The sequence below is a fragment of the Acomys russatus genome, chromosome 18 (assembly GCF_903995435.1).
Source record: "Acomys russatus chromosome 18, mAcoRus1.1, whole genome shotgun sequence".
Lineage (NCBI taxonomy): Eukaryota > Metazoa > Chordata > Mammalia > Rodentia > Muridae > Acomys > Acomys russatus.
The window spans coordinates 40,860,669-40,876,032 of NC_067154.1; the positions used below are offsets into that span (position 1 = coordinate 40,860,669).

General features: G+C 42.7%; 1 protein-coding gene across 3 annotated transcripts in view; it reads right to left on the minus strand.

Annotated features, from left to right (window-relative positions):
- Klf12 (KLF transcription factor 12) overlaps window positions 1-15,364 on the minus strand; it is a 355,350-nt gene that overhangs the window by 60,072 nt on the left and 279,914 nt on the right. For all 3 annotated transcript variants that reach the window (XM_051160912.1, XM_051160911.1, XM_051160910.1), the window contains one exon: window positions 9,608-9,670. In XM_051160912.1, coding sequence (XP_051016869.1) covers window positions 9,608-9,670 — 63 coding nt within the window. The remainder of the gene's footprint in view (window positions 1-9,607; window positions 9,671-15,364) is intronic.

A 15,364-nucleotide genomic window follows, 5' to 3' on the forward strand; every position in this document is an offset into this window, starting at 1 on the left:
AGCAAATGAGTGCAGTCCTGTTGAGAGCTGGAGACAAGTCCCTAGATTACATTTCAGTTTTAGGGATCCTATGACATCAATACCTTTACTGCACTCTTGGCAATTCCCACTTTCACCTCTAGGTGGCAGCAACTCTCTTCAGTTCTTAACATGGCTGCCTACGGCCTTTGTTTCCTCTTCCAAATGTAATTCCGTACTTCCTTGTCTTTCACAAATAAATACTATGCAGTTTGAGGAAGATTACTTAACTGTAAGTCACTTTCACTGAAGGACATCAGTCCATTCTTTAGTTAAGCTACAGGGCTCTGCAAACAACACAATATGATTCAGATCTTAAGTGAAAAAGAACAGTAATGTGTTTTCTCTCTCTCTCTCAAAAAAAAAAAAGTAGTATTTTTCTTTCTTTATATACTTTTGAGGAAATGGTTAGAGGAATGTGGAAACAGATGGAATTAAAGAAATTTCCACTTTGCAAGGATATTAATGTCACCCTTTTGGTGATTACAGTCGTTGCTTTTTTACAGGATGTAAGTTGATGTGCCAGTTTATAAATGTTCCCCATATTTTATAGCTCAGAAGAACAACTCTGTGGCTCACATAATGATGAAGACAGAGTACTGTCCTGGGTAAGCTGAAGCAAATACTGCATTAGCCCCTACAAGCTCCCTCCTGCTTAGATGTGCCACAGACCTGTTCTGGAACATGTATTTACTGACTATATTGAACCTTACCCGTTCTTAAACATACATACAGTCTCGGGATACTAAATTGTTTGTATTAAGAAAGGCCCATGAGAACTGAAATAAATTATAGCCTCATCAGGGGCTCTAGGAAATACTAGGCAAGCCAATGATTCAACCAGGCCTGCAGGAAAGAGATTGTTTTTATAGAAAGCCGAAATGGGACGGTGGCTAAGGCTTGGGGTTGCTGCAGCTCGTTCTTTGAAGGTGCTCCAGTGAGGAAAATGCTCTCCTGAGCACATTGCTAAGGCTGCAACAGTTTGGGCCAGACAGTCATTGGTTGATGTGAGAGAAATAGTAAAAGGCAGGAGTTGAAAGGCAAACGGACAACCCAAGCTTATGGCCCTGTGCTTTCTGCACCTCCGAGGTAGCTCTGCTCTTCTGCTCTGCTGTTGCTGGCCCACTTTAATATCAACATAATGTGTGCTTTCCAATTCAAGGAGGCATTTTTGATCATGGAATGCTAGAGAAGGATTACGGTGATTAGAACGAAAGCCTCTGAGCTCGGTGGGAAGGGCTCTGCCAGCATTTTGACTGAGCTTCCTTATGTCCTGGTTATTTAATAACTGAGGGTAACACTTGAGACAGTCGCTTACGTTAGCTACTGATGATAGGCTATCTTAGTATCATCGAATAGATGAGAAATTGCAGCCTCCCAGGGAAATTGTTACAATGCAAATCGCTAACTCTGAGCGCGTCTTTCCCTCATGGTCACTTCTAGTCTTGAAGAGAAGGGAACACTGAAGGTACCAGCCTACCTACGAGGGACCTTCTCCCTGGCCTGTCAACTCCCAGGCCCTTCCTTCCTAGGCCAAGGACTGGGTACTACCCAGTCTGAACTGCATCATCCATGACCTATCTTCTGTTAGTTATGATGAGGCTGAGGAGCAATGCCAAGACCATTTGGGTCGGAGCTCCACTACTAAGCCCTTCCTTCTGCTGGACCTGGCCATTTGCTTGGAGACTTGAGTTCCTCGTCTGCTTTCCTGTCACTCCCACCTCTAATGTCCCCAGATTCCCCTTTGTTTATGGCATTACATTTACTTCATTGCCTTTACTGTGAGCCGAAGACTCCCACCTGATGAAGGAGGCTGAAGTGAATGGGAACTTAGGAAGTGATAATGGCCTCGGTGGATTCCAGCTGAGTGGACAGTGGATTCCAGAAGGACGGGCAGTTTAGTATCTGTGAATCTATATAGCTGGGACCAATGATACTACATTGCTGTATAAAGACATTAAAAGATAGGTAGTATATTGGCATGCTTGCTATGCCGAGACATGTAATAATTAGTTTTGAGGAAATAATCAAGGAACCTTATAAAAACCCAGTGGTCAGATAAAACCATCATAATAATGCAAAAATGTTGTATTTTGAAATGATCGATTATTTTGCTGTCTTGTGTCCAGAGAACCCCCCCGTGTGTGCAAAAGGGCTTGGCAGATGCAGATCAAAACGAACTTTCTAGTCCACAGGACAAAAGGTAGGCCTTCTGGACTTACTACTGTAGGCACTATACCAAGCACGTTCACAGACACATGAGAAGTTCTAGTTGGCTTCCCATTTTAGTTGTTTTTCTCTCAAGCACTCACATGGAACAGAGCTCTGTTTTTTTTTTTTTTTTTTTTTTTTCAATAGCCAGTGTTTCATGCAAATATTTCTGTTGGATATTATGATAAAAGAGTAAGTTTCTCAGTCAGGTGTCACAGTGCATACTTGTAATCCCAGGACGGGACAGGAGGAAGATCTAGATTTCAATTCAGTCTTAGCTACAAAAGTCATAGGCTAGCCTGGGCTATACCAGGCTCTATCTCACACCCCCACCAAAAAGTAGTAAATGGTGCTATTATATAGAACGCACACATATTTTCATATCAGAGCATGCTACTTTCTGCACTGCATATATTAATAGGTCTATGTGTCCACATACCATTACACTCTTTATTGTAAACTTTAACATCTGAACAAGTTCAGAAGGGGAAGGAACTGGACAGAGGACAGTCATGTGACGTAATTCTAAATTCAGTCAGCAGCAGTGGTTGGGTAGCTCTTCTGGAAAAAGTTGCGAGTTTGTGAAATTTAAATACTCATAGCTGTATAAAATATCATCCCCGCCTCCCCCCCCCATAACAATTCTATGAAGAGTCAACAAATGTAAGAACTAAACAAATTGCTCTAGAGCAAAAATTAATGTCTTTCATCCATGCTGTAGCTACTGTGAAATAAATGTCCTAGACCTGGTAGTCCTAGACCTCTACTGGCTACAGTGGTGAATAGATGACATTAATCAACAAGGACTGTTGCCCCACATGTCCACACAGCAGGTCTCCAGTGTCATGTTTATAATGGCTCTGAGCTGGAGGTGATGAAAGCAAAACATTCACATACTTGTAACAGGAAAAAAAAAAAATCTCAGAATTGGTGACCTTCATGGCCAGCATGATCTTATAGCCCCAGTTCTCCTATAATTGAGGAAATGACTCCAGAAGGTAACCTAGCTAAATTTCTTTGCCACACCATCTTTATTGTGGCTATAGAGATATTAGAGACACATCAGCTGACGTCAACTGGAACAAGAACCAATTTGCGGCTTTTATCATGAGCACCTCTTGCTGAAATTCTAGGTAGTAAGAGAACTTCAGAAAATTAGATTGAGGCTTTGCTTTGTTTTAGATAAAATCAATTTTGAAGATGAAGCATTGAATGTAAGCACATGTATGTGTCACCAAGCTAAATTTGAAGAGGTGGCTGGAGGTACCAAAGAATTAAGTGAGCCAGATGTGGTAGGGCATGCCCATACCTTCAACACTAGGAAAGCTGATGAGAAAGGGCTGGGGATTGAAGGCCAGAGAGTTTGAGATCAGCTCACACGCAAAGTAATTAAATAAACAAATTGAGATATATGAGCCTGTACTGAAACACTTATTTTAAAGAGCGGTGGACTTGGAGAGCGGTGGACTTGGAGGGATTTGAGATGCAGTTTCCCTTAGAGGCATTTGTTTTATTGAAAGTGCAAACAGGTTTGCTTGTTATATCAATTGTGGCCCATTCACAGGAGAGAGCTGTCTTCCTAAAGGATCTTAAGAGGTTATTAAGACTTATTTACAAACCCATGTGGGCTGAAAAAAAAAAATCACAAACAGCCAGGCATTTGTGCAACTGGAATTGTCACATAATGAACTCTACACGTAATATCCGATACTTTGTTCTGTATGTCACGAAATAATTAAAGGGACACAATCAATACTGCCCACATATATGGAATGAGTAAGAACACCCAAGACAATGAGTCAAAACGGCAGGAGTGCTTGCTGCTTGTCTGTTGTGAGCAGCAGTGTCTTTGCCTTCTCCACTTATCCTGCTAGCTGGACATTTTATTCTACTGGGGATTTCCTAGGCAAAGCCCTTGGCTTATTTTGTAATGACTGGATGTTATATAACACCGAGGATCTTTCCCATTTTCCAAGTTGGCAGACAACGGCCGCAGGGTGGAAAGACCATGAATGGAGAGACCAGGACAGGTGAGTAGGGACTTGGATTTTGGTCCAGGTTTGAAAGATCCCATCTCTGTGTTGGAGTCTCCCGTTTCTACATGTGCAGTGTGATGGAGCACTGCAGTTCTGAACTGGTGATGATGCTTACAGCTCAGAAACTGGCGATTTGAAAACACTCTGGCTCTCCTTAAATGGCTGGTTCTACATCAAATTTCTCAGCAGTTTCTCATAGCAACAGCTGCAGTGTCTTCCTCTATATGGGAAAAAGGTTTAATCAAGAAAGACTCATCTTATTTTTATGGTATAAAAGGACTGGAGTCTTGCTCCTCTCAGAGATCCCATGAAGCCAGTGTTAACATCCACAGTTGTATATATATAAATATTTAAGCTTAATGTAGCTTGTCTCCAACAGTACAACACCCAAGTGTGAACAGGAACTCCCTGTCCTCTACAAAAACTTGTGACATACACGTATGCACATTCACACGTTAAATATAATTAAATCCAGAATGCATATTTTGGCTGGAGACTATTAAAACAGGGGGTTTTCTATGTCTATACAATCTCAGGCATATTGGTAAGAGAAAAATCGTAATTGGGACTGTGAAAGCAACATCCAATAGATAAAATTACTTCTGCTTTACTGAGGAAAATTTCTATTAATAAGAAGAAATGCTTCATTTCCTATGTCAGCATAAAAATAACCCTGAAGTCTCAATTATGTGGCACCAAGTGCCAGTGCATGCAATGACCCTTGCGTGTGTTCTAGAGATGCTGCTCAACCACTACCAAACAATGACAAATATCTAGCCCTTTAAACCTTTAGGAACAGGGCAGGGTCGGCAGGAGAAACAGGGAGCAGAATGAGTGAAAAGCTAAGGATAAGCATATACAGAGATGATTGTGTAGTTGAACATTTTCCCCATCTTAAAAATATCTGCAGCATAAACCATCTTTGGGGTGTATTTAACAAAAATCTCTACAGACCCCGTCTTGATCCTGTTCTACCATTTACATCCACCCAAACACACAGATTCCCTATTGTATTGTACCTTGGAGAACATAATGGTGGAAATCAGACTTGGAAATGACCACTCTCCTGTGAATCTGATAGGACAGCTTCCAGCAAACATGTCTACAATGAGTTAAATCTACGGTTGTGTTTAATGGCTGGATAGGGAGCTATTTCCATTTGCCTGGGCGATCACATTCGTTTCTTTCCTACATTTCCATGCCAAAGAAAAGGAAGTGAATGATCTACAGGAAGATTTGTACGGTGAAAGGGAACAGAACAAGACACCCTAAAATATATCAGTTTGGTATAAGACTCTACATGACACAAGGCAAACAGAAAGCATCAGCTGAAGGCTGGAGAGATAGCTAAGTGTGTTGAGAGCATTTACTGTTCTTCAGAGGACCTGAGTTTGGATCCCAGTAACCATGTCGGATGGTCACAATAGTCTATAACTCCAGTTCCAAAGGCCAGATGAGATTTTCTGTTCTCTGTGGGCACCTGCACACACCTAACACACACACTTGACACACACATATGTCACACACACACACACACACACACCCTAAATGTGAAATAGAAGCAGATATAAGGAAAAGTTCTCTGTAGTCCCCATCTGCCCAGAAGGATGGGTCATTTTTAGCAAGACAGACAACTTTTATCAATCCAGGGATGATACTGGCAGAAGCCATTTAAGCAGCCCTTCCCCTTTTATTAGAGTACCCTACATATTGACCATCTTATAACTTGCCATCCCTAGAAGTTCAAAGTCCAATCTTTTATTCTATCACCTCTAACAAACAAACAAACAAACAAGTAAGCAAACAAACAAACCAACAACCAAACAAAAAACCAACTCTGCTCAGATGCCGCAGATGCTGCCGTCCAACTGCCACTCATTCTAAGTTGCTCACTGGGCGTATTCTACGAGCGAGCAGTGAATGTGTGCTCATGACTCTGTCTTTTCTTAACGACTTTTCTTATGATAGCCTCTCTCTTGTCAGCTAGACTGACAGGGTCTCAGCCAACAAACGTAAGGGATGAGTGAAAGGAAAATATTTTCTCTTCTCTCCTCTAAGGAGTTAATGGACATTCCTTGGGGGGCCACAGTGAAAGACAGAGGAGAAATCTGGTCCATGATACAGAGAAAGACATTCACATGAACAAAGCCCAAAGGGTCAACAACCCCCAAATCAGCATCTACTCCACAGTGTCAGGCGGTGATGGGGTTAGAGCTTATATGTAAACTGGTCCCTTTTTTAATACTGTCCTTCTATCTCTTGTGAGGAGGTTTTTTGTTTGTTTTGTTTTGTTTTTGTTTTTGTTTTGCCATTCCTTACTCCCTGGGAATTAACATACAGTTCACACCTGGCTACATCTTAACATCTGTCCCTGGACTCCATAATAAGCCCTGGACGTCTGGTTCCCTCCCTGGACATGAACACACGTTAATACATTTTCTTTTGGTTCTTTTGCCATTTGCTTTGAAAAGATATTTGTGCCCACCTGTTTCTTCCCCTCCAGTGTGGTGCTCCCATGAAAGTGGCTAGCGGATGCTTCCTTGTATCAGCATTACGCAAAGGAAAATGCTACTAAATTTTTAAAAACTTGCTTTGCTCAATAATAAACAATAGCTTAGGAGCTGTAAGGCACAGCCATTGCCTTCCAGAATCAACCAAGGAGAGCTACATCTAACCCTGCATTGGAAGTTCAAGCCTTTCCATTATTTATGGCTTTTAATTGCCTATTTGATGAACAGCTTTAACTGCTGGGAACATTTGCTAGCCCAAATGCACTAATTCACAGTTCTTAAGTCTCATGCATACTATTTAAGATTATAACAGAAGCCAAAACTAAGCTAGTGATGAACTTGTCATCTAATTCTACAAATTATCCACAACCTCTATTTTGAGGAGAGTAAATATCTTTTGCCAGTTCTCACGGCTGCTAGATGAATAGGTAAACTTTCGGAATTTTTCACAGCCAATATCTCACAACCAAGTATCAACCATTTATCACGTCACTAGGAGGAGATGCTGGGTGATTCATGGGCTTCTTCCCTGCCAGGTGATTTATCCATCCACCAGAGTCACGGTATTTAACTAAGGAAGATTCAAGGTAGTATAGATCATAGGCATTTTAGCTAGTGCCTGACCAAACAAGTTTATTTATTAAATCTAGCTGAGCTCCTGTTAGGGCCAATTTACAATGTCTCCCTCTTCTTCCACATTTGATTTCATCTATAAAGGACACACAGCTCACCCCTCTCTCTGTTTTCCCTACTGACAATATGCTTTTGCTCCAGTGTTTTCTTCTCTGGGATGGATTTTCTTCTTCTTTTGTTTTTCCAGCACAAGTGTGCCGGGCAAGATCAATAGTACATGCTTTCCACTTCAGTTTTTGGAATTGACTTCTAAGTCTCTTTCTTTCTACATATCCCTCCCCACCCCACCCCCCAACCCCCTCGCTGCCCCAGTACTACAATTCTCCTATTGGTCTTAAGTAAAGGTGAGACTTGATCCCTGAGAATACCACACTATAAACATGTGTCCACAGAGTAGTGTCTACATTGTATTAGAGAATTTAATCTTATCACACATGCTTGTGAGCATGCATATAACAGCACCATGAATACCCAGGGAGTATCAGGACTAAGAGCATTGACTCATGCGCACTCTCTCTCTCTGTCACACAAATACACATGCCCCTCCCCTCCAAGGCAGTTAGCCCTCTGAGGCTAGAACCCATCTTTTATTTATTTTTCTAATCTAGTGCTTGTAACAGTGCCTGGGACATAAATAAATGTTGTTAAATAAACATGAGCTAAACTTTCTCAGGGCTAGCAGTCAAATTGCTTTTGGTTATTTTCATGGATCGCTTATTTAGAGGTAAAATAGTTTAAACTTCCCAACCGACATGCTACAATTTGGTGGGAACAAATTATCCTTGCCTCTTGTATAGAAAGGAAAAAGAGAAAGAAAATGTATTATCTACTCGGCGTTTCCCACTCAGCTCTTCGGAGCTAAGGGGTAGAAACCGGACCTCGGGGCTCACAGTGCGCCCTAGGATCTTTGGCTCAGGTTGCTGGTCACCTGAGGGTCTCTAGCTCTCTCTCCATGGAGTGATGTTTCTTTGGTATAATGTGACTTCAGCTAAGGAGGAATACAGACTCTATACAGTCCAAAGAGGAGAGGCCTCTGCCATGCTTTCATACTCTATCTCCCAGCTTTGTCATTCTCCCTTCATTCCAGATCTGGCAGGGGACAGGATGCTTTAGTGACTGAGAGTGACCATCAAGGGTGCTCAGCCTTTGGGCAGCCAAACAAAGGGGTTCATCCTCTCTGCTCCATTTCCCTCTGCCAAGCCTAATATTCCCCAAGAGCACAGGCTATTGTGAGGGCTAATTAGATTTAAGGGAGGGAATGGAAGCAAACAGATCAGGTACTATTCACAGGAGTATTTTTATTTCTAAAAGAATAATTCTGGTTTAGGAATCAATTTAATATAGAAGTGAAATTTTTGGCACACATCTTTCCACATTAAAAAAATCATAACCAAAATCTAGTTCTAAGCATTATCAAAAAAAATTAAGAGAGAAATCTATGACTTTCCACTCATTTTAAAGTAACCTAGTACATGGCTCCGATCCTTCAATTTTCTTTCTTTCATCTTCGTTTCCAAGATACATTATGAACTGAAAGGCTAATTTTGTACAGTAATATAAAGAAACAGATTTTAAACCAATATTAATCTATTTTCTTGGTTTCAAACAAAACATTGTTGAAGTCCTTTAAGTTGGCTCCACGAAGAATCATTTAACAAATGTCCTAGGGTTGAAATAACTTCATGCCATTTCTTGGAAGTTCCACTTAGACATTTGTTCAAGAAGTTCTCAATTAAAGATCTTTGCCTTGGCTCCTATACCCTCCCCCAAAGTCAATAGATATTTAAGGTCAAGGCCAAAGGGGAGGAAGGTCATCTGAAGAGTAATTGCCAAACTTAATAAACAGGTTGATTAAAAATTTTCATGAGAAGCAGAAGGTGGCATTTAAGAAAAACCTGGGTTAACTAAGTCACATTGTTAAAAGGAACCATTGTTTTCCAAAGATAAATTGGATGATGCTGGGAAATTAGATTACATCTGGTGGTGGTGGTGGTGGTGGTGTGTGTGTGTGTGTGTATTCTGCACAGAGTGCTTTTGGCAAATGAAGAGTTTTAACAGGAGAGGAACTCTGTCAATGTTTGTTTGTTTGTTTATTCCAGGCAAGTCTGGGATTCATGAGACACCACTTCAATGCACACAACGAAACAGCCGCACCAATAAAAGACTGACAAATATTTATAAATTAACTTGCATACTCACCAAGCAAACTTCTGGTTAGTCATTCGATTTCCCCGGACCCTGGACACTGGGGATGGATGGACCCTGTCAAGAGACAGAGGAGGTCAGTGACTGAGAGACCATGTTTCTCTCTGCCAATGGGAAAGCAGGCCATTATCAGCTTTATCAATCAACTCCCAGGTTTACTCCATTTGTTCTCCCCCAAGAACCTGACCATCTCTCAGGAAACAGCTGCAATTAATTTCCTGTCCATGCAAACCTGAAGGCGCCCTTCTTTCTCTCTCCCCAGGTTAGCAAGGTGCCTGCCACATGTTAACTGTGAAGGCACCAAATGCTGGACTACCAGTTTCCAGAACAGATATACTCCTTTAGCAGAAGACACAGTCACTGAAGACATAATCTTTGCCTGGGACGTTAAGAGTGCATAAAGTATCTGGAGGCATGGTACCTGTGCTTACATCCGTTCCCATGGAAACTGCACAAATGGGGCAGTGAAGTGGCCATTCTTTGGGTCAATTTCTGAATGTAAAAGATAAGAAAACAGGAGGACCACATCCATGTGTCCAGGGACACAGTATGTGTGAACAGGACAGGGCGGAAGTGCGGGGCGGGGGTGGGGGGTGGGGAGCGGCGCGGTTATTTCCAGGAGACAGGCTTTCTAGAATCTATGCTCTCTATCTGGGTTGGGGAAGGCAACGTGAATTCCAAACTTTAGCCAGGCAACAGGAGTAAATGTATAGCTTTGTCAGCTTCTAATGTTGGAGACATGCAGGCTTTGAATTCAAAGCTTCTAGGAGCTGCTGGTATTCTCCAGTCTGAGGCCAAGGCTGAGCTTCCTCTTCTATGCAAGTTCCCAACTGGCTCAACAGTATGCCCTATGCCAGCTGCCTTGTGGCTCACTTCTTACATTGCACTGCTTGCCTGGTATCCCTGAGATCTCGCGCCATCCTTTCAGCTTGAGTCTTCTTCCCACTTCACAGGGACCCATTACTTTCATTTACAGGGATGGGGGGGGGGGTGGCTGGGAGAAAGAGAAAGTGAGGAAATCAAGGAAGGATGAAAGAAACAATATTATCTTAATTGGTCTGAAGGACCCATTAAAACCAGCAGCCCAAGGTCTATTTGAACCCCAGCCCCTCACTACTGTTCAGTGAAAAGAACATCCAGATACACCAGGCCAGCCTTTTCTGCCCGGGGGAGGGCGGGGCAACCTCCCTCTTTGTCATACTTGGAGCTGGATTGCACTTTGTATTTGATGGCTGACTTCCTCCAGCAGCCCTTATTAACATTCTTTTTCTCCGAGGCTTCTCAATGGTGGCTGCAGCTGAGCTGCTCAGCACAGATTTTTCTGCTCCGCGAGGGGGAGGGGGTGATAATTATGCGGAAAGACGGAGGGAGGCCAGATAGCCCCTCTGCTGAGCCGCCTCATTCAAGCACCGCCCACTTCCTGCTGTTAGGCAGCTACAAGGATCACCTGTTGGTCTTGGCAGCTGTCCAGACTGGGGCCTGGCGGAAGGGACAGAGTGGGCGAGAAATGAAAAACAGCTCCTATTCCAGCACCTCAAGATACGTACTTATCTCTGTCATCTATGGATGTACAGACGAGAGAGACGGAAGGCTTACATAGAAGGTAGCAAAACGCAGTTTGTCCTGCCTTCTTGAGATAGGATCCTCACGATGACCACTGACCAAAGGAAAAACCTCATTTTCCTTAGCCCTCGCTGAGGTGTTGGTTCTAAGAGTTAACTACACTTCCAGATGTCATCTGCCCCAAGGGTTCAGTTCTTTATTACACACTTAGTCCTTTACAGCGTTAACCCCTTGGCTGCGCCCTCCCTCCCTGAGGCTAAACTGAAAGTACCAGAAACTTCCACAGAGTCAGCTGTAGTTGAATGATCACAGTATGTGGCGTCCTTGTTGCCATCCATGGCCAAAGGGGACTGAGGTCCGTTATTCCATAATGACAAAGCATCCTAGGACTTTGGTATCTTTGAGAACAATTCAGTGATCCTAGAGCAAACACTATAAATGCATAATTCCCATCACGGCTTAGGGGAAAAATAAAAACAGAAACCAAACCTCCCGATGATGTGTATGACCAAATAATTCTAACATTTCTTAAACTCAAAAGAGGAATGGGGAAAGACCCCCTTTTTCTGAGGGTCTCTACTTCATCCAAAAAAGCAGACTACGAACTATTGTTTGTCAGCTCTCGGTTAAAATTGTGTATCTTCAAAAGGCCATGGCGAGTTTGGGCGAGTTCCATTTTAATTGTAGTCCCTTCTGCTATCGGCCTCTTTCCACATACAGCAGCCAGGCAGGTAGCAGAGGCAGAAACCCAGCCGCAGGGACCACCAGCTAATCTGCATGTCATGCATTATTCATGACCTCCCGATTTCTGCACCTGCACCTAGGCAGGAAGCTTGCCGGGCATGCTCATTATTCTTCCCGGAGCCTCATACAGGCTCCATTCCTCCCGAGCCACTTTGCTCTGTAACTAAGGGTTCCAGGCCTTGGTGCTCACTGCTGGATATGAAGAGAAAAAGACACGCCAGGCAGAAGCAAAGGATGCTCCTGGTGTTGTGTAACGCAGTGGGTGTGACAACATACTCTACAGAGACTAACCGCTATGTGGAATGTTACAGCTCACATGGGGTGACTTACATCACATAGAAGAGATGGAAGTCGCACCACTGAGGCCCTGTACACCACTTGTTCTATTTATACATACTGACTCATCTGGAGGCTTCGGGCAGGTTTCTACTTTCACTGAATTTTGAGGGTTTTTGTTTGTTTGTTTGTTTGTTTGTTTTTTAATTTTTTTGCTCGGTTTTCAAATCTGGTGGTTAGGTTTCCATCTTTAAACCCCACACTGTCATAATTTGTCACTCTTCCCTTCGCAGCTTCCCTGACTCACATTGGTGATCCTCTAAGCTTTGCTGGTTTTCCTCTGCTCAGTCTCTTAGCCCTACGTGTGTTTAGTGGCCACTTGCTTGTGATCTTTTCTCTCCCCTGTGGACGTGTATTGGTAGTAGCTGAAAGTGGTTCCAAGGTGGCTACCCTCACATGAGAGCAGGCAGGCCTTGCTGAGTTTCCCTCTCCCCATCTGTCACCCCTTTATCATACCTTGTGCCCAATCACACTTCCAAAGAGCTGACAACATGTCCTGAAAGCCCAGCACAGAAGCAGACAATTGCCCTGAGTCTTTAAGCCTCACTTTCTTAAGTCTTGCTTTACACAGAGGTCTGAGATCAAATTGGTGTACTGTGGTTTTTTCTTGCGAATTCATCCTATGTTATGTGAGTACTGTCCAGACCAGAATTCCTGATGATGGGTAAGAAGAGAGATGCCTACCGCGCCCCCCTCCCCCAGTCACCCTGCCATTTCAGGCCTCAGTCAGACTAGGGTTCCTCTGTCCTAATCTTTCACTGGGAGATAGGAAAGGAGAGAGGGAGGGAGGAAGGAAGGGAGCTAGGGAGGGAGGAATGGACAGAGGGAGGGAGGGAAGGAGGGAGGGAGGTTGGAAGGCTTTATCTCAAGGAATGGCAGCACAGCACAACCTACCAACAAGGCTGCCCCATGTGAGAGAGACAGCTTCCTATGGACAAACTAAGATAAGCTTCATACACCAAGGACATCTGAAAACCAACAAACAAAACAACAACAGAACCCCACTGAGTCCCTGACTCTCAGGCCCTGTGTTGGTGACACTGCCTCATACTGAAAAGGTTGGAATACATTACTTCACAGACCACGAAAAACTTCTGATAGGACATCACTTTTCCAGTGTGATAAGCCTGGTGGTGGTGGCAGTGCATGCCTTTAATCCCAGCTCTCAGAAGCAGAGGCAGAGGCAGAAGTAGGTGGATCTCTGTGAGTTCAAAGCCAGCCTGGTCTGCAGAGGAAGTTCTAGGACAGCCAAGGTTACACAGAGAAACCCTGTCTCATAACCTCTCTCTCCACCCCCCCCAAACAAAACAAAAACCTCTTAAAAATACCTACAAAACCACAGACAAATACTTGCTATTGCATTGTCGGATTCTTCTGTTATGTATAAGCCTATACTTTCACCTCCAAACTATGCAAATAGTTCCAGAGTTCTTTTAATAATTCACTTTACTGCATTTATTGAGGATGTAGAAATAAACCCACAGTTGTTAAATAACAGCAAGCTCTTATGCAAAACATATGAAAGATAACTTAGAAATGATCGTTGGTTTTATTTTTTTATTTTTTATTTTTTTTGTATTCAAAGCATTGGAAACACATTTGCATTCAGGCTAGTCCAGATGTTATTTTAATAAATACACAGAAGACCTGGACAAGTAGAGATGATACAAGCATTAAAGGAACCTTTTAGTCTTAGATTTTTAAAAAATCATATCTGTAATTACATGATCATTAGTGACATCATATATTACAGGATATGAGTGACCTCAGAGGTAGGTGTTTCATGAATATTGTGAGTCCTTGCTTTGTACTGTCACACAACTAAGTAAAGCCAAATATTTTATATGCATGCATACATGCATATGTATATATATAATATTTTTCTAGTTAGCATATAGAATAGTTGATTTCATTATGACACTGTCATACATACATATGTTGTCATTGTGTCAACATATATTGTTTAATGTTTCTTTTTAGGACCTTCTTTGATGTCCTCTTCTATGCAAAGGCATCAGTAGTTTTAGAGGTATGGGTGAACTTAAACAGCATAGAGAGTTCACGATGTGACCATTGTTTTCCATGGTTACTGTAACACTTATGACAGACACTTAGAAAGTTTGCAGTAAACTGTGTTAAAAAGTATAGTTTGGGCTGGAGAGATGGTTAAATCAGTAAAGGACCTGCCACAAAATCATGGGAGCCTGTGTTTACCTCCGAAGAACCCAGGTAAAACCTGGCTGTGGCAGTATGCTCAGGGGACCTTAGTACTGAGGGGGCAGAGACAGGTGGGTCGCAGGTACAGCTAAGTCTATGGGGTTCAGATTCAGTGAGAGAGTTAGGCTCAAAAAACAAGGGGAAGAATGATAGAGGAATACATTTGGTATTGAACTTTGACCTCTACCATACACACTCAAACACATGGATATGTAGCCACAAACACACAACATACCACATACACATAACACAACAGAAAGAAATATAGCATATTGACAGGGATATTGGCATTCATTTCTGCTGCATATTTACAGCAGTCGCAAATCTCATGACATTTGGTGCATCATTTCAAGGCATCAGTCCGTCTTAGCTCCAACCCTCACTACCCTCTCCGACGAGGCAGGGACACTGGATGTTCCTGTGCACATCTTCTTTATCACGTGGTGTAGCTGATACCTGATTCTTAGAGGCCACCCACAGCCTGTTCCTCGTTCTCATGCTACAGGGTGCCCTAGAGATGCTGAATGAAGGCTGTCTCTCAGGGCCATGCTACCTCCTCAACAGAGTATCCCCCTCTTTGTCCTCAATCATATCTCTACTACCTAGCAGGAAGTAGACAGTCAACAGAAAGCAGCATGAGAGGAGCCCTGCTTTCCTACCAGACTCTAACCTCTAGAATAAAGAACAAAGGCCATATTTGTACAAGCCACCACTACACCCTTGGGAGTTGCCATATGCGTTGTCCAAGTACGCATTAATAAAGGAAGACCCAAAGCTTTAAATTTTAAATGTGATCTATGTCACTGACTTCCCAAACATCTGTCTTCATACCTAGAGTCTCAGTAAATAAGTAATGAGTTCAGTCCAGCAGACATTGCTTAATGGCTGCCA